Genomic DNA, 19,185 nt, shown 5'->3' with positions numbered 1-19,185 from the left:
TCCCTTCCCCCTTGTTAATAACTTCATACACCTTGAGGAGGACTGTGACAAGGCAGTGACAGCTTCCCAGGAATGGTGGATTCATTTTTTACTTGACAGAAATGTGACTAACCCTATTCAAGGGAAAGTCCTTTGCTGATTTCTTTAGTTTTAAGATTACTTAAAATTCCTCCTGGTGGTTTCTGTCCCCTGGTGCAGACATTCGACAGGGAAGGAGAAACCAAACCAGGGAAATGAACTTCAACATGAAGCTGGGCTCTGAATTCTGAACTGATTGTCTGTACTGCACTGCCAGTCCTGGTCTTGTCACTAGTATTTTCCCTGGCATTTTACCAGACTCGAGTTGGTACAGACTGTCTCCTACCTGCTTGTTCTGCTTTGGCTTAGAAGCAGTGAGGACCCGTCTTGTATCATGTCTTTACTGACAATTTTTTGGGCTTTAGATCCATAGTCATGTGGCTGCTGGGCTGATATACATTTTCCATCAGCAGTTTTCAAATGAATGACAGGTCATTTAAGCTGCCAGGATGTTTAAGTTGCCCTCCTCTTCTAAAAATGACAGTTGTGTGCCTCTTGAAGGAAACCCTTTCTGGGCCTCACATGCAGTTAGTGAGGAAAGAAAATAATCCCTCTTTGTGTTGAACAACAGAGCAATCTCTGTGTCATTTCTTTGAACCAAGTGAACTTAAGAGAATGGCACACTCAAGGACAATTGCTTTCAACTGCATAATTATAATGCTGTTTCAACTCCCTGTAATAGATTTTTTTAAAAACTAGGCTTTGTCCATTTTCCAGTTACAACAACCCTCTGCTCCCATGTTTCTTAATGAGGTCTGTTTTAGGTTAACCTTCACGTTCTTGAAGAACCAGAGTAGCAGTGTGCATTGCACACATTTCTGTGTCCAGTATAAAACTTTGTAATGATGGAAGTTCAAAACGGGCAAATACTGACTTCATCTTCTACCAGCTTAATTAATTAATATGCTGTTTGATTTTCTTTTTCAGATGTCCTGCTTCTTCTGTTAACTGATGTCATTGCAGGTAGATTTGTGCTGCCATAGTGCTACACTAAATGTATTGAACAATTCCAGTAAGAAATGTACAAGTGCAGGGTTGTTAGAATGGTGAGTATCTTCTTCTGATAGAGGTTCCTGGCTGAGAAGATGTTGTCTTCTCACTCCTCTACTTAGTTCAGTCTGTATAGATAGCATATTGCTTTTAAAATGATAGCTACATAAAACTGCAGTTTCCAAAATGATCACATTCATAGTATGGCTACTTCTGACGTAATCTTTCTTACAAACAGTTTTCCTATTACTTTGGATCAAATTTTGAATGATTCTGAGGTGCACAAACACTGTGTTTGGTCATTGCTCCCACATAGCGCCTGTTCTGTGTGCAGCTGAAGCACAGTGGAAGTCCCCACAGTCCTTCCCGCTGCTCTCACTCCTCACCAGTTTCTCCATCAAAAAGTATCCAGAAACAACTGGGAGAAAATTGATTTTCGTGCTATGTTCTTATTTCCTGGTGGCCCTGCAGCCTCCCTCTTAAGGAAAGGAGGGAAGAGAACAGAGAGAGTAACAAATCCCTATTGTGTGTCAGGAGTTCTTGGAGCTGATTTCATGATCATGTGATTTGGTTCAGCCCAGAGCAAAGTTTGTTTTAATGTGATTTTTGCCTTTTTTGGTAATGCGTTAAAAAATTTCCATTGCTGAAGGCTGCTAAAGTTGGTAACACCTTGTAAAAAAAAAAAATTTAGCTGAACGCATCTGAAGGCATCCCCTACTGGAATCTTAATGTGTGACATAAAAATGGTGATAACAATGTGGGAAAACTCTGGAATTTTATTTTGGTCTATTCAGAGGTAAGATATTGAAAGATCAAATTATTTCTGGACTGAAACTAATTTTTATTTAATGCCATCTTTTATTTCTTTATATGGAACATTGAGCTGGGAACAACAGAATCAGTAATCAGTGTAACAAGAACTATCGCCGTATTTTGCTTTGCTTCAGTGCACTCTGATGTAATTAAATAACAGAAGTGAAGGTGAGCAAACAACATTTAAAATGAAGTAAGATTTGCAGCCAATGTTTCTGTCACAGGTTTAGATATTCCAGTACGAACACCTGGAGGATTTTGCTGAGGTTCTCAATAGTGGTTTGGTCAAGGTTTTCTTCAGTGTCCTCCATAGTGTGCCATACTTCAGGAAAAGGGGATGGGATCAGATGTAGGACTGGAACCCCTATGAGGAACAAAGTGAAATTTGGAAACAACATTGGAGAACTTCTGTTAAGTAAGTTGATACATCACTGCTTATTGACAGTCAGATAACTACTCAATTCACTTTCTAGAGGAAAGTGAATACCACTGCAGTCCTACAGTCTTTTTTCTTTTTTTTAAAGTCTGTGGCTACAACCCATCCGTTTCACTATTTGCTTCCTAAAGTTGATACCCTCCTTCAAGCACTTTCTTTTATAAAGTATCTGCAGCTAGTAGTTGTACTGTGATACCTGCCCTCTTTGCTTGTTTTTCCTGGATTCCATGCATTGTAGTGGTTCAAGTTGTGTTTAAGAGCTAGAGAAGGGCAGAGAAACCACTGCAGCCCCCAGTTACTATGTTCTTATGCCAGTGTTAGGATTCAGCACTTTTTTGAAGCAGTTTCGAGTCCTCTCCTTAAGTGGTAAATTAGAATGCCTGTATTTTTCTCCCAGAAAACAGAACCACTGTTATCCTCAGATAAAAGGATTTACACTTTTAAGGGACTTCATTACTGTGTGTGTGTGTAGATTGATAGATATGAGCCACCAGTATGTGGATACATGATGCAACTTCTAGATAAAAGAATTTAACTCGTTTGGCTGTTTCTTGATCCTTCTTTCAGGACGGTGGTAGAGCATTGTTTCTCTTCAACATCTTTCCTGTTTTGCTGTTTTTCCTCATTTTTCAGCCAGCTACCACAAAGAGGAATCTTTATTTTCACTGGGTGTTGCTTATGTCATTAGAAAAGGTTTTGAGGTATAGTTCTTGACCAGTTTCTCCCATGTAGATTTTCTTATGTCCCTGGATATGTATGTGGTAGCTGCATGTATTTCATTGGACCTGAGTCCTGCCTTGCAGAAATGACGGACTCATGGAGCTGAAAGTCCATTGAACAAGAGACTGTAAGTGCAGCTCAGTTAAAGGAGTGCTTGCTTAGTGGAGAGGTATGACTGCACTCGTCTGCTTCAGACCTGTGTACTGATTCAGCATTACTCAGTTGTTGTAGACCACAAGCAGATGTAAACATAGGATGTGGATATGGAAGTATCTGCCTTATTTCCTATGTAGATTTCCTATGTAGCAGCTTTGAACTCGTCTTACTTTCCTTTCGACCTTGTCCTTCTCTAGCATGCAACTAGTGTAGTCCTATGTATGGTGGATAGCTTCAACTAGAAGAATGTTCTATATTTGCTATTCTTCTGTGGCTCACCTTTGTTTAGAAGGTGCCATACCTAGTACTTGAACATCAAACCCACATCTTGCACCTGGGCAAAAGCTTTAATCACCAACCTGTAGCTGTGCAAGTTGGGTAGCATTAATGTAACCACTTTCCCTTTCTTTGTCTGCTTCCCGAAAGAAAAGAATTAACATGGTGCCAGTGGTGTAGGTGTCTGCTGGGTAGGGAAAATTTCAGGTATGCACTTAATGCACATTAGGCATATTTGTCCTTTGCTATACTTATTGATTACTATATACACCTTTTCCATCTCTGCTCTAGTAAATGAGAGTCTAACTTGAATATTTTAGCTTTTGCAGGAATTAGTGCCATCAAATTTCAACAGGTAATTGTGAGCATTACTGTAAGTTTGCCAGAAGGTCTTCAGAGACTTTTGTAATCTTTGCAAATGCAGCCCTTTTGTGTGTCTCGCTGCTTCTAGAAATAGTAAGCAGCAGGCTGGTGTGGTGTGTAGCAATAGCCCATTGGGTCAGTTACTTGTCCTTGAGGAACACTGTACTGCTGGCAGAAATTTCCATTATTTCTGTGCCATTGGAGCTGTGCACATACAAAATGATGGTAAGGATGGTTCTATCTCTGCTTTTCCTCTATGTTTTTCAAAGCTATGACTCGGCCTGTATAACATTGGAGTTTGAAGCCACAACCTGGGGCAAATAAGCTGGAAAAAAACAAGTTCATATGCATCTGTTTATTTACTAAATGGAGCTTTCGTTATTGAACTTGTATTTTTAAAGCAATATTAGAACTACCAGTACCTCTCAATAGAAATGGAACGTGGTCATCCTCAACCAAGCCTCGATGTACATTATTCTGGAAATACTGTGTTTCATCAAGGTGATTCTTCAACAGATTCATACCGTGTAGCTTCTGCTCTGTAATTCATGATGGAAGTGACTGTTACACTTTTGGACAGCTTTTGGACAATATGAGGCATGTTAGCACAAATGAATTTTTCCTCTTTGTGGAAGCTTTTTCCATTAAGCAAGAAAAAGAAGCTGGTGACCGTCTTTTGCATTTGTTTAGTACTTGGAAGACCCCAAAACTGATGCTATTACCATTGATTTACAGAAGTGAGAACTAAAACACAAAAGTGAAGCAGAGCTCAAGAGTCACAAAGTGGCCATCAGAATCATGTTTTCCAAGCGTCTGTGAATCATAGTTATTTTATTAATTAAATCTGTATGAAGATATCAATATTGAAGATGCACCAAATTTAACATTTGCATTATTAAATATTAGAACTGTAAACCTGAAAAGTAATGTAAAAATCTGATTTACATGGCTTTCTCCTTTGAAAACTATATCCTAAATCTTTAAATTAAGAGCCCATGCCCCTCTCCTTACCAATTGCTTGAAGCCTCTGAAACCATCGGCTAGTGTTTGGAAAATAATTGGGAAAGACAGGATTTGGTGCACCAATTAAATCCAGTAGTACCAGCAGGTCCTATAGAAGAAAGAATCTTTAGCAGAGTATTCTTAAAGTTACCCACCATCACACCAGCAGCAGTGAAACCTCATGACATTCATTGACAGCTCCTGACAAAGATCTGGCTTTTCTACCACAGCGCCTGATTCTCCATTAGCAGAACCCTACTCAGACCCAGAGCATCTTGCTGCCTTTCCAAGGAGGAGGGACAGACTGTCCAGTCCTCTTTCTGAAAAAGGCTGTGTTCCTTCGTTTACAGTCTCTGTGTTATATCCCTTTAAAAGAATATGTTACGTGGGGAGAAAAAAGAGAAAATTACTTCTTCCCTGGAGAACAGCATCTGTCAAGGGAAAGACATTTTATGAGTCACAAGATAGAATGACAGAAGGAAAGTGGCTGAGCAATGAGTTGGGAAACCAGAAGGGAGAAGATGACAAAATGTTTGTAGGAATCAAAGGGCAACCCAGAGAGCTTGCTATGACTCTGAGATGTCTGACACCAAGGCTGAGCTGGGGGGCTTTTTTTTTTTTCTTCAAATCATCTTATTAGTTCTGTGCTCTTTACTGATCATGTTGAAGAATCTCTATTGAAGGAGGTAGATGCCCTAGTTTATACTGTAGAAAAAAATGTAATATTCAGATTTACTACAAATTCTGATACTTGCATCGAGATTTGTGCAGGTCCGCCTGAAATGCTCTTGCCAGCTCTGTATTTTAGCATGTCTGAATTTTTCACAAGCTTGCCTCAATTAGTTTAGGAGAGATTCTTGGTTTCTTGGGTATTTGGCTTAATTAATTAAACAATTGCAACTTGCTATTACTCATTATGGAGATGAAGACACTTACCATGCCCTGGAGTTGATTTGTGGTGGTTGAACCTGGTGGATGTGGAGTAGATACCATTTTTTGAGCCAAGTGTTGAGACCCATAGAGGGAATCAGAGGGGGACCACCGAACAAAAGCTTCTTCTCCATCAAAAAAAATAAGCTGAAGTGAAAGGTCTGGTCTTGATGTTGAGCTTGTCTGTTGGAAGAAGTAAAAGGTGACAGAACTGATTCTGGCCAGAGCATTGTGTAAAGAAAGAATATTGTAGTCAGATAAGCCCTTTAGGTATGGGCGTATCTTCAGGGTACTGTATGCAAGTCTTCCTATGGCCATTAATCTCAAACATGTCATGATGACATAGTGATCAATTATTATTATTTACTAATCTAGCACAATGACACATCCCCCACCCTTGCATGATTTTTGGTTCTGGTTGAAAGTTTTATTTTTGGCTTCAGCGGATGTGAGCTGAGTATTTTGAGAAACGTCTACAAAACCAGGCAGCCAGGACATCATTTCAAGCAACAAGAGGAGACATGTCAGCAACAGCATCTGAGGTGAATGCTAATACTGTCACAGTGCCTCAAAGGAATAGTATTCCTGCTACAGTTCTGCATCAGTGGAGATAAATTATGAAAGGTGTATGGTTCGTTGAGGGACAAAGAGCAGTCGTGACAGCGATCGTTTCTTCTTCAGGGATACTTGCAGTCATTCAGGTAAATTTACCCTGAAACCAAAGAGAGAGGAATAGATACACTCTTCCTCTTTGGCCACCAACAATATCACAACAGTGAAACTGTTGAAAATATATACATGATTATTGTGTTTAAGGTCACAAAGGAGACATCTGTGTGAAATTCCTTCTCGAGGCAGAAGAAGCCTTTTTTTTTCTGTTTACTAACTGAAGCCTTGTTTGCTCTGGCAGCGCTTCCTAATAACTTACAGCATGGCTCAGCTCCACTATATGAACAGTGCTGGGAACTGTGATGTTGGCAGTTGCTGTGAATATTTTAACCCCTCTATGAATAATTTTTTCTTCAAATGGGATTGCGCGATGTGGTTAAAAAGGTGGGGTCACTGGCAGCAGTCACGTCCTGTATGGGCCACAATTCCCAACTGTCTGGAGCTGATCCAATGCAAACAATAGAGGAAAACCTCTATAGAATGTTGCTCACGTAGGCAAGATGACTATTGATTATGCCCACAGCAATGTATGGATTTTTCTAATGGCACTGCCTTGCTGTCCTTTGTCCTTTTCACGGAACAGAGCTCTCTGATAGTAGTTGTTTTCATTACATTTTGGAGGAAATGGCATTAGCAGCATCTGAATTTTAGAAAGCAGTATTTGCCGTCATTATTAGTGCTAAACATGTTCCTAGATCTGGATAATGTAAAGAGATCTCCTTGCCCTTTTAGTTTTAAAACTTACTTTTGTATAACTGAAGAAACATCAAGATAAAGATCAAGTTTCAAGTATAAATAGATTTGGCTGAAAGCATACCAAAGTCTGTTATGCTGCTGTGAGCAGAGCAAAAAGGTCACTGCTAATGGATTAAGCAGATGGGTCCCAAAGTATATTTTGTTAATGGGCTGTATGAGTGATGGTCTGTGCGAAGTGATTGGATTGCTTTTCTGTCAAATGCTGTCACCTTAATGAAAACTTAAACAAGAAATAATGTATTACCTGCAAAAAAAAAAAAAAAAATTCCAATTTTTAAATCGGCATACTGGTTGTTCCATAAGTAATAGGCAGACTTATTCTAAATGAAGCTTGTAAATGGAATCTGCATGTGTTCACACAAGTGCTTCATTTTGTAGCTAAAACCTGTGGCATATCCTTAGCATTTAAATCTTCTGATGTCAGAAGGCACCAAATCAGTTCTGGAGACAACTGCAAACAGCTGATCTCAATACCTGAACTGAGTGCATTCCGGTAGTTAGCAAAACGTTTGAGGAAGCTTCCTGTGGAAATTTGTTGGTGTTTGGCGAGCGTTCTATCAGTAGTAAATACCGAGCCAGTAGATGGCACTCGTAAGTCTGTGAAATAGCTCTGAGAGATTTTTATGCCCAGCAGTGGCAGTGCTGGAAAGCTAATTTTCCAGAGACTGATAATGTGATCATATTACTTGTCTGCATTCCTCCGCTCAGATTGCTGTTGCTCATCTAATAAATAAACGATTCAAACTGATAAAGGAAAACAGGAAGAAAATGTTGAAGTTGTTATGGGCTGGGGGCATGTGACAGTGTAACTCCTGCACAGCAATCAGTTCAGCTGTCTCCCAGTACAACAGGGAGACTTTTAAAAAATGCATCATTCAGAAAGAAATATGGTGCTTTACTTAAAAGGGTAGGAATGGCTAGATAGGATTCTGTGCTTTTTATGCATAACGAAGAATTATATCTCATTAAGTCTATTAAGTGTGTTTTCCATGGGTAAATTGCTTTCATATAGTGTATATAAGATACTCACATTTTGCATGTGAGTTTGTAATGTTATCATGTACTAAAGCACACGTGTACAGGTCTCTGTTCAGTTCCTCTGGAATACGATGGGAATTTTCCTATAGGTGCAGTGACCAGAGAATCAGACACAGACCAAAAGGGAGAGCATGGAAGTGCCCTTAGGTCTATTGCTATTGCAAAACCATATGAGAAGGAACCAAGCCAACTACCTGGATGGACTGAAGCTTGTTGTCCAGGGCACGTGCCAGCTCCAACATCATGGCACAGGGCACAGCTGAGTCGGTTGCTCCCACAAACACTCTTCCATGCCACTGTGGGCCAAAGAACTTTGAGTCGTAGTGACAAGCGAGGACCAGGTGGCGCTTTGCAGAGGGGTTGAGAGTGCTGATGATATTTGAAAATGTTTGATACCCATAGGGTGTGTACTTTTGAAAGGTATCTTCTTCAATTTCCCAACCAGCCTGGAGTCTTTGAAGGCGCTGCTTGATGTGCTGCAATTAAATATATGTATGTATATATAGCAGATCAATATTGCTGAAGAAAAGATATTGCAGACAAATTCATCAGCGTGACGTGTTGAGGTGTTGACCTCCTAAAGTCTTCAAGCCAGACTTTTCCAGAGGTAATTAGGATCGATACGTTCAAATATAAACTCAGTTGTGTCCATAAGTGTCAAAACTGGCTGCAGAGAACTTGCAGCTATTTTGGCAATTGCTATGTATAGTCTCCATAAGTAAAATATTGGGGTTTTAAAAAATATTGGTATTTTTACTTTCTAAGAGAAATTTGCCTTTCAAGTGGTGTAAGTTGCTTATGAGGCTATAAAAGACAGTCTGATGCCTGTCAATTACGGAACGAACGAAGCATTTCAGAATGTCTTAAAAATGAGACCCTTAATAAAAATTGATACAGCGAACCTAAGTAAAGGATGATTCATTTTTAGGTAGCTTCATGTTAAAGAGAATAAATCTAACTACCCAGGCTGTACTTAGTACAGGATTCTGACTGACTCTTATTAGAGGGCCATCTCTGTTGAGCAACTGATTTTTATGTGTCCCTAGAGTGCATCTTCAAGGCAGATTCCTCTCTCTCTAAATAAACATTAGCAAAAGCCTCTAAGGGAAAAAAGAAAATAGACTTTAAGGACTTGTACTGCTTTCAGTGAAGTCAGTGCAAATGCTGCCATAAATTCTGTGTTAGAAGAAATTTCCATTTTGCTTGTGGTCACCTTCTGGAAGCTTTTATGGCATCATATGGCCTACCCACCATCTGTAGGACTACATCAACAGAGCAAAGGACTTCTGTTATAGATTAAGAGGAGTGTGTAAGCCTGGGTGAAGTTCCCAGAATACCCTGTCTGTGAGTGGAACTTCTCTTCCAGGAGTCTGATGTCTTTCCCTGTCTCGGGAGGATTTTTTCTCTTCCGTGGGAGTCTACTGCAATATATGCTGTTACCTTGTAACAAAATGATCCTTTTTTTTTGAATGTAATTTGTGGTTTTCTATTCCAGGCTGTGCTGTTGTTTGTTTGTTTTTCTTACTTTTTTTCCCTTCCAGTTGGCTTTCTTCTAGTGTATGACTAAGGAAACCACAAAACTAAATCTATAGAAACAACCAGTATAAAAAAGCTACATTTTCCTCACCTACCATTTGTAGAGTGGCATCTGAGCTTATTGGAGTTAAGGGTATCTTGGAGCTGTTGAGTTGCTTCCTAAAAGGTAGATGGTTCTTGAGATGTTGCAGATGCCTTCTAAGTAAACTGGGCCATGCCGGTGCTTCAGTCTCTGGGCTGGCTGATGTAAGTAGGAGTGAGTGTGGCACACGGCCTTGGAGATGCCTGCACTGTGAGAGCCTACTCGTGCTGAATACTTGTTGCTGAAGCACAACATGCTGGAGCTCTCACCAGCCTGGGGCCAAGTATGATGTGGCTGTATTAGCCCAGCACTATCATGCTGCTGTGCTGCCTATCCAGGCTGCCCACCTGCGTGGACCTCTCTGATCCCTGCTAGTCTCACCTGGCTGGATGAATCAAGTCTAACAGGACCTCTCCAGGACAAAGAGTGGGGATGTGTAGGATTCCAGATGTTTGAACCATCAAAATCTTTCTCATGTGAGGAAATGGACAAGCACTGTGTTATACTTCAGTTACCAGACCCGGGGTCAGCTTCTTAGTTTGAAACCTGAAGCTAATGTTTCCTCTTGCCGTGCAGCCCTGGGAAGTAATGCTAGCTGAAGTGAAGCTGTGTCTTGTAGGCACTGTACGGTCTGCACCAACACAGTGATCAGGTTCATCTACCACGTGAGAGGAACTTGTCCCTTTGTGGTTCCTGAAGGCTTTACCAGCATATAAAGAATAGGTGTGCTTAGAGGTTTGCAGAACTATTTCCTTACCTGTCGTACGGCGTGATTTCCTGGTGACCCTGGGTATCTTTCTATCAGGATGGGGCGCAAATCATTCTCCCACATTTCAGAAACATCTGTTTTTTCTGCAACATTTTGGATAGCATCAGGATGCAAAATACTTGGTTGGTGAGAATACTGGAGAGAAAAAGGAAAGATTGCTGGAACTGTTACTGAATTTTTTTTAACCATAGTCTTCTTCAGAATTATGGTAAATGATGTTTCAGTATATGGGGCTATTTTGGTTTGCTGACAGTTATTTTAAGAAAGGTTTTCTGACAAAAATTTAGAAAAAAAGACATTTTTAGGCTCTGTGGCTTTTCTAGATCTGATCTCCATGTAAAATAAACTAATACTAAGAACATGGGAGAAATGTCTACCTACTAACAAAACTCTGCCTTTTATTGGGTTCTCTTTTCTGATATCTTAATTATATGTATTCTACAGTCATGTCCTCAACAGTGCCTCCTTCGAGTAAAGATTTCTTTGTGACAAACCCCACAAGCCTTATTTTGGCAGCAGTAATATTTAGCTTTATGGTCTGTGCACATTACAGGGCACAGCACTGCATCAGCCAGCTCAGTCCTAGAAGAGTGGTGCTATCGTGGCTCTACCCACAGGGGTGGAGTTGGTGTGACTGCACAGTGCAATGTAGCTCTTTCAGAGTGTGCTCAGGTCCATATCAGTGTTGTTAGCCTTGAGTTAACCTCAGAAGTGGCAACTTCTCTCCTGTGATGACAGCCAGTAGTGCTAGCTACTTCCCAAGTGCTTCTTTTCTCTTGCCTGGGGCTAGCAAATCCATCAGGGATGAGCCTTATGATGTCCTGGAGCAACAGCTGAATGCCAGGTGGGAAATCCAAGGACATCCTAAGTGTTCCTTGGGCACCAGGTTTGAACCTACTCAGACTCCAGCGGTTGTCTTCTCAGGAACTTCTCGAGCCACTTTTGGTTTTATAGATAAACATGATAGGTACTATGATAGGATATTTATATCCTACCCATTCTGTGTTTCTGTCACAGGGAATTCCTTCTGATCTCCCCTCCCATTGATATACCTTGCTGTGTTTGCTCATGCTTTGCTCAGAACTGCCGTACGAGGTTGATGAAACTTGTTATTCTTCAGTCTGCCCTGTGTTTCTTTTTTTCAGAAAATGAAAGACAGAGAAACAGGAGCAGGAGAGAACCACAGTTTATAGTGCAGGAGAATGGTATTTTCTATTTTATTCTTTTCCTGTCTTACAAATGCTTAACTGTGGAGTTGTTTTTGGGCTGCTGGTGCATTGAGCTGATGTATTCTTAGATGCACTTACTCTCACTTCAGCACTGAATGTGTTAACAACAAAAATATTAAAAAATCACTCTTTCTTCCCTGCTTCCTCACATACGTTGTTTAATCTCTGTCTAAAATGACTGCAGAAAATCATTCCTTACCTGGTCAGCAACCATGCTGACCTTGGGACCTTCTGCAGTTCCTGTAATTACCTTTTATCTTAATTACCGTGATAGACAAATATAGTTTAAAAAAAAAAGTTGCTGTCTCTCAACTTGTCACCTTTCCTCCTTCATTAGTTTGTGCTGAGCAAAGCAGGTACCAGCACAGACGTTTTCTGGACTTGACTATACATTAAGCATTTAATTCTCCTCATTCCAATTTCCCAGCTGTTATTTGTGTGAGGACCATTCCACATACATAGAAAAGGCAAAGACAAGAGAAATGTTGTCAGAACTGATCTGCTTAGGAGGAAAGAGGGAATGTAGAACTGCATGCTTTAGGAGTGGGAAGGACATCTGAAGAAGTGAAGGGCTCAGTGAGCATGCTGAATAGCAGCAGAGCTTCCCTGGTAGCTGGGGACATGGAAACGCTTTGCAAAGAAATGTTTTTGTTATAGTACAAGTGTGTGAAAATGCTTCAGAAGAAAGGAATATATTCCCACTCATAATAGTGAAAATATGTTCAAATCTGGGAAGTGAAAGGCGTTACAAAGGCATTCGTGAAGTAAAAGAAGAATGGAGCAAAGTGTGCTGGTGGCTCATTCCTTGGGATTGCTCAGCCTTTTGCTGCAGGGTGGCAGCAGAGCAGTGTGTTCATGGTAGGGCTGCCATTGAGCCATCTGCACTAAGCTGTACAAATGGCAGCTTCTACCAGCAGCCTGTACTTATCCTGCTGATTTGAGTACCTTCCCGCTTAGTGCCAATGGAAGCTTTCTTCTTCTGAGAGCTGGTAAGTTTAGGATCTGGTTTCTCCTCCCTGTGTAAGCAGGAGGGAGTGGGCTGTGCACTTCTGAGATGTCCAGCTTTTGGCTCATGCTTCCCTTCAGGGGAGAAAGAGCAGAAGGGATGAGAATCTGATGAGAAAGAGGAAGTGGTTCCTGGTGGGCGCCTGCTGGGGCCGAGGAGTTCGAGTGCCGTGGTTCTGTGGTTAGTGGGGTTACATCATGAGGAAGCAGCTCAGAGGGTTGGAGTGAGATGAGGTGCAGAGAGTGTCACTGTGGCTGAGGGGGCTGCAAAGGGTGCACTAGGGCTGCACAGCTATGTGCTCACTGCCACAGCTGAAGGTCTACCTCACACAGTTTTAAATGCATTCTTGATATGTGATAGATGTATATGTATACTGTGTATATAAATATGTACACACAGATAACAGGAGTAGAACAGAATGACAACATTTCTCCTGATTTTCAAAATTAAAACCCATAACCTCTGTTGAATGGGCAGTGAATGATATCAAGGGGAAAGCAAACAAGGACTGAATGGGAGTGATGGGGAATGCATGAAGGTTCTAGCTCTGGCTGAGGGGTGCAGAGAGTAGTGCATGGGATCAGTGGAGCTCCGTGGTTCCAGGTGAGCATCTGCAGCCACCCAGCAGCGGGGACTAAAGGAATATGATTCTGTGATTCTATCATTTTCCTTTTTGAAATCCGTGAATGCTTTAATTCAATGAAAGTCACTGTTCTGCGATCAGCTGTGTTCCATGTGATTTGGTTCATTAAGAAGCTATGCTGGCATTTTGTAATCAGCCACTGAGAGCTGCACAGAGAAACAGAGGCTTTACCATGTGTTGTTTCCTTAAGCGTTATCTCAAGAGTTTTTTTTTTCCCCCCCCACAACTTCACACAGCGTTTTAAATGAAGAAAAATACAGTATGGCCCCTACAAGATGTTAAAATACTGTATCCGTTCAAAATCCCTACGTAGTTGCCATCATCTCATCCTCTTTTTCCTAGCTCAACGTGCATCCCCTCGGGAAGAGCTGCTCGTTGTCTCCATAGCGGCGTTAAGCCTGACGGGGCTCTGGGAGCGCAGCGCGGGCTGCAGCCCCTACCACGCTGCTCCCGCCCGGCCGTCGGTACCCGGAGCGGAGGCAGCCACGGCCCCTCACCTGTGCTCGTCCCGGCGCAGCGCCCCCGGCAGCGGGCCGAGGGACAAAGGACAGACCCGCGAGGCGGCGGAAGACCACGGCTGCCCGGCCCGGCCCGACCCACCTTCTGTTGAGTCCATCCCGCGTCGCTCTCCCGCCCTTGCGCCGGGAGCAGGCAGGCGGCGGCGGCGGCGAGGCAGAGCGCCCCGGCCAGCCCCGCCATCCCCAGCTCTGCTGCGGGGAGGCAGCGCCGGACGCTGGGCGGGAAGGAAAGAGGGAGGGAGGGAGGCGGCCGCGGCGGCACCGGGCTCCTCCCGGCCGCGGCCCCGCCGGGAGGCTCGGAGGGGTCGGGCTGGACTGGGCTCTGAGCGGCCTGACCTAGCTGTAGGCGTCCCTGTTTGTTGTGGGAGAGCTGGACCAGGTGGCTTTTAAGGGTCTCTTCTGATTCAAACGGTTCCATGATGCTGTGAAAATACGTGCTGAAGCGAAATGTTGCAGCAGGTCAATTAAAATGCTGAAAACAAGCAGGCAAGCTTCTCAGCCCATGAGTCCTTTAGGTCAGGCGGTATCACTGTCCTTGGTCTGCGCTTTTGTACAGAACATCTGACCTTTGCATTGCAGAAATTCCACGGAAAGTCTCCAATTATTACACTATTCTTAGTGCTCGGGCTAACCTCAGAGGACATTCAGGTTGGCTACCAGGGAAAGGTTCTTCACCAGAAGGTGGGCAGGCACTGGCGCAGGCTCCCCAGGGTAGCGGGCACGGCCCCAGTCCTGCAGCAGTACAGGGACTGTCTGCACAACGCTCAGTTCTATGGGCTCCTTTTTAGATGGTTCTGTGTGCAGCCAGGAGTTGGACTCGATGATCCTTATGGGTCCCTTCCAACTCCGGATATTCTATGATTCTGTGCAACTGAAAGGAAAAAAGATTAAAATGAGGGCAGAAATAAAGGAGGGGAGAGGATCCTCTTGCTGCTCTCCAGCCTCACCCTGAGACACTGCGTTCTGAAAGTGCAGCGTGGCAAGTATTCAAAGCGCCTGTGAGGCTAATAGCAGAGAAGCAGAGCCATTTGTCCATTTGCAGATCTTTGAAACAGATCCACAGATTTCCTAGAAAAGCTGGTGGCTCTGCTGCCCAGTGGACAGATGGGCTCTCTGCAGCTGACATTCTTACTGCTGAGTCAGCGTCCTTATAAGTGGATACCAAGAATGTGGCTGTAACCAAGATTTCACAGATGGGGAAATAACAAGTTAGTGTATAGGAATGCCATTTTTCTGACATAATTTGTTAGTAAATCATTCCAAACGTAAAACCAAGCCACCACAACGTAGGGAGAAATGGTCAATCATTTGATCACCATGAAAGAGCAGCGTGGACTACAAAGAGTGGCAGCAGCCTCTCAGACAAAAGCCCACTGACCCAAGTGACAGCGATCTGAGGGCGGTTCAGGTTGGGTATCAGGAAAAATCTCTTCTCTGAAAGAGTGGTCAGGTGCTGGAATGTGCTCCCACAGAGGTGGTGGAGTCACTGTCCTTGGAGGTATCCAAGGAACGTTCAGATGTGTGGTGCTAAGGGATGTGGCTTAGTGGGGAAATATTGGTGGTAGTTTCATAAAGGGGTCAAACAGGATATTCTTAGGCTTCTTTTCTCCCTTCTCTCCTACTCCAATTGTTCAAACAGTCCTGTGCTCACTGCTGGTAGGAACAGAGGCATATGTATAACTGCAACGGCAGTGGGGGGGAGGAAGGGAAGCAGAAGCCCTTCCTATGCTTTCAGAGCAGCACTATAAAGAGTGACATGAGGAGAATTTGTACCAAAGTATTTAGGCAGGGGGCATGGGATGGTGGCAGCTGAGAAACTGGTTTTTGTTAAAATACGAGTGGAATTGTTTGAGGTAATTGATCTGGATGTCTCAGCATGGAGGCTGAGAAGGAATAAGGACAGTACTCAGTGATTCTGCTGCCAGTTCACCTATTAACACTTCTGAAGACCTCTCTGCTCTCTCATTTGATTCTCCAAAGAGTTTCCCATCTAACAGTACATAGAAGACTAAGGAGACAAAGAGCAATAATAAATAAAAACATAGCATAAATCAGAGCAGGTCACAGCTGCAAAAAGAATTATGTAACTACTTTAGAAAATAGTTTAAAAAAAGTTAAAACAAGCAAACAAATTTTTTTGTTTTCCAGTGATTTGTAAAGGAGAAATGCATTGTTTAATCCTACTCCATACTTCCAAATTGGTAAGGTATCAGTGGTTAGCTGCTCTTTTATCTTATTCATTTGGTTTATTAAATTAACTAACTGAAATTCAAATAGATATAGCTAGGTACCAATTAGAGAATATATATATGTATATATAGGAAGAAAAACAAGCATTACCTGTGAAAACACAATCTGTGTGCTCCTCTTTCCTATGCCCAGGCTGATGTGACAGTGCCATCTGCTGAGGTCCGGGAGCACAGCTGGCAGCAGCAGTACAAATGGAGCCTGCGCTTTCTGATGCTCGGCTCTTGCAGCTAATAGGAAAGGAGAGGAGATTCGATGTCCCTCGTTGTGCTTTCAGTCCAGCTAATATTTAGTGCTCGAAGTGGGTTCTGTGGGCTGAGATTTCCAGGCAGCCTAACCAGTGGGGCACCAGCACAAGCTGCAGCAAAGGGCGGCATGGCCGGTGTCACAAGGAGCCCAAACACCTGGGGGCATCCTAAGAGCCTGAGCTGCTGTGATGATCAAAGGCGTGATTCCATGTTTTTGAAGCCTGTACTGAACTTTTCACTGTTTCTCCAGAGGTGGATTTTAGGACAAAGTTCAGCTGAGGGCTCAAACTGAGACGATGAGGTAATTCAGAGGCACATCCACATTTCAGGATTTTATCCAAACCAAACGTGAGCCCCTAATTCTTTTTCAGTTCTGCTATAATAGAGGATTATGGGGAAAAGAGACCATGAACTGCAACAGCAATTAAATATACAGGGTGTGGGGTGGTGGGAGGAGGGGGGAATGGGAGGGGGGGGGGAAAGAACAGCTCCTTCTGCAGGCATTTCTGGTAGCTTTTGCGGATCTTGCACAGGCACATTTGCTGTGCAAGCTCAGTGTCAAAAGTAGTGAAAAATAATCATGGCACTATAGGCTTATGGAATTTCTCAGACAAATGGCCCAGTCAGCTATCCTAGGACATTGCCTTCTTTGTAACCAAGACAGATGATACACAAACGTTCCACACATCAGATTGGTGCACAGAAATGAATATATTCAGTTTCCATGTGCTGACACGGTGCTATAGAAGTAATCTCAAACTGGGATAAAAAGGATGTGTTTTCAGAGTTAAAAATCAGTTGTTCCAAATGCAGCTTTTCTACATTACAGACAATGACCCATCTAGAATGAAAACATGGGGTTTGAAAAAGTAAATAAATACTGTGTAAGTTACCCGTATTTCCTGTCATCTTGCACCTAGAGGAGATAGCAATTAGCAAAGTGCAGCTGGCTTCAGCAGGGAAAGCTCTATGCAGCGAGAACGAGCTCTGAGACTGATGTGGGCTCTGAAAGAGATGAAGGACTTCAATGAATTCCACAGGAAATCACTAATTACGAGAGTCACAAATATTTCAAAACATAACAGTTGTGTCAGTTGGCACAGCCAGGGCCAGTGCTGCTGTAATGCTGCGCTGCGTGAGCACACAGACTCCACTGGGCATATGCACAGCTGTATGTGCTTCTCTATATATAGCTGCTGACATGCAGAGCTGCTTTCAGACATGTTTTGCTCAGAGATCTTTGCAAACTGAACATTTTTGGATGCTTCAGGAATGCTCATTTAGCAGACAGTACCGCTGCATGAATATTTAGAACTGTTTGCTTTGTTTTGATGGATGCTTTCCCGTGTTCTATAATAAATCGATTTCAACTAATCCATCTTCTGTTCTCATTTCTGAAAAAGCAGATATTATGGCTTAGGGCAGCAAATTGAATGGCTCCAGCCTGGTTGGATAATACAAAGCTGAGCTTCTTTGCAAAGAAGTATAATCTCTGCGCAGCGACTGCGGTAATTCCTAATGTCCATCTGGTAGTGTCCATAAATGGCCGTTGTGGGGCTGTTACTCAGATTGTGAGAAGCTTTAAGCACTGTGCAGTGTGACTCCTTGCTGTGCTACACATAGGAACTCAGGGTGGTGGGGGTGAGCTCTGTTTGTAGTGCTGGTGCGTGGGAGACCCACTTCAGGAGGAAAAGGGAAATGAAGATTGCTCAGTTATCTGGTGCAGAACTTTGGCAAGAACATCCTCTATTCATGGAATAGCCTCCATTAAAAAGTCCCAGGGTGTTTTTTAGCATTTGAAACCAGTTAAAAGCAGAATGGGCGCTTAGCTGCTACAGTTTGGGTTAAAAGTAGTTCCAGATTTCAGCGAGAGGCTTCAGGCTAATTTTTTATCAAGTGAACTCTTTCCAGTGGGAACACAGGCTTCGTTACAAGCTGTGTCAGCTGCACTGCGTGAAGCAAGCAGAAAGCCTCTGCTGAGCTGCAGCGGGTCTTGGGTCAGGCCCCAGGAGCATAAGATGAAGGAAATGAAAAACGTTCGTTACAAACAGTGTAAGTGACAAAGCACTAATCAGCTTCTTCATCTTCTGCACGCCAAGCACAGAGCTAGAGTTCTGTCAAGTTCTGTTAGCGGCTTCCCTGCCACGCGTGCATCATTTAAACTTCAGCAAATGATGATGATAGTGGATATTGTGTTAAGGGCTGTACACAGAAACGCAACCGAAGCGAGAAGGGAGACGATGGGTTGTCTCTAGCAGGGAGCTTTGGGGCTGGAGCGCAGCTTTGATTTGGAACCAGTTTCACGCAGCGTTTGCTCCGGATACACGCATTGGAGATGCACAACCGCTAACACAGAGCAGGAATACGGGATTTGGGTGAAGGACTCGGACGGCTGAGGCGCGGCGGCGGGCCCGGCCACTCGCCGAGGCGAGGTAACAGCGCCCTACCGGGGGCACGGAGCGCGGTGAGCGGCCTCACCCGCTCGGAGCCGCCAGGTCAGCGCGGCGGCGGCGAGGCCGGCGCGATCCGGTGACACACTCGGTCAAGCATTTCCTGTGCGGAGCCGAAGGGCCGCGTCCGAGGCCGCGGAGACATCGCGGCGGCGCTGCGCCGCGCCACCCGCCGCCCGGAAAGGTGAACCGAAAGCGGCGCGGACGGAGGGCCGGGGGAGGGCGGAGGG

General features: G+C 43.5%; 2 protein-coding genes across 6 annotated transcripts in view; one reads left to right on the top strand and one right to left on the bottom strand.

Annotated features, from left to right (window-relative positions):
• Positions 1 to 80: 80 nt before the first annotated feature.
• Positions 81 to 19,081, bottom strand: QPCT (glutaminyl-peptide cyclotransferase). Of its 5 annotated transcripts, none has more exons than XM_090135299.1 (9): positions 18,984 to 19,081; positions 16,351 to 17,510; positions 14,093 to 14,881; positions 10,603 to 10,749; positions 8,422 to 8,703; positions 5,771 to 5,947; positions 4,844 to 4,943; positions 4,255 to 4,371; positions 81 to 2,245 (listed from the first exon to the last, which is right to left on the bottom strand). In XM_090135299.1, exons 3-9 carry the CDS (start codon positions 14,426 to 14,428, stop codon positions 2,100 to 2,102), a joined length of 1,305 nt encoding a protein of 434 aa, XP_089991425.1. In that variant the 5' UTR covers positions 14,429 to 14,881; positions 16,351 to 17,510; positions 18,984 to 19,081; the 3' UTR covers positions 81 to 2,099. The 5 variants fall into 5 exon arrangements, with proteins under 5 accessions (XP_089991425.1, XP_089991426.1, XP_089991427.1 ...); XM_090135300.1 differs by lacking the exon at positions 18,984 to 19,081 and having other exon boundaries at positions 16,351 to 16,487; positions 17,399 to 18,636; XM_090135301.1 differs by lacking the exons at positions 4,255 to 4,371; positions 18,984 to 19,081 and having other exon boundaries at positions 16,351 to 18,636.
• Positions 19,001 to 19,185, top strand: part of PRKD3 (protein kinase D3) — a 44,553-nt gene continuing 44,368 nt past the window's right edge. Inside the window, exon 1 of the mRNA XM_090135293.1 lies at positions 19,001 to 19,139. The gene's annotated coding sequence lies outside the window, so the exon portion shown is untranslated. The remainder of the gene's footprint in view (positions 19,140 to 19,185) is intronic.

Source organism: Phasianus colchicus, chromosome 2 (assembly GCF_987193195.1).
Source record: "Phasianus colchicus chromosome 2, bPhaCol1.hap1.1, whole genome shotgun sequence".
NCBI lineage: Eukaryota > Metazoa > Chordata > Aves > Galliformes > Phasianidae > Phasianus > Phasianus colchicus.
The sequence above is the reverse complement of the archived record's forward strand: the minus strand, read 5'-3'. Positions and strand labels throughout refer to the sequence as shown.

What these genes read in the sequence shown, in the direction of transcription:
- QPCT (XM_090135299.1), bottom strand. Translation starts at nt 14,428, where the DNA reads ATGGAACCGTTTGAATCAGAAGAGACCCTTAAAAGCCACCTGGTCCAG. An exon ending in CAAATCAACTCCAGGGCATG is followed by an intron (nt 4,944 to 5,770) that starts GTAAGTGTCTTC and finishes TTTCTTCTATAG; the next exon opens with GACCTGCTGGTACTACTGGA. An exon ending in TCAGAGGCTTCAAGCAATTG is followed by an intron (nt 4,372 to 4,843) that starts GTAAGGAGAGGG and finishes CATGAATTACAG; the next exon opens with AGCAGAAGCTACACGGTATG.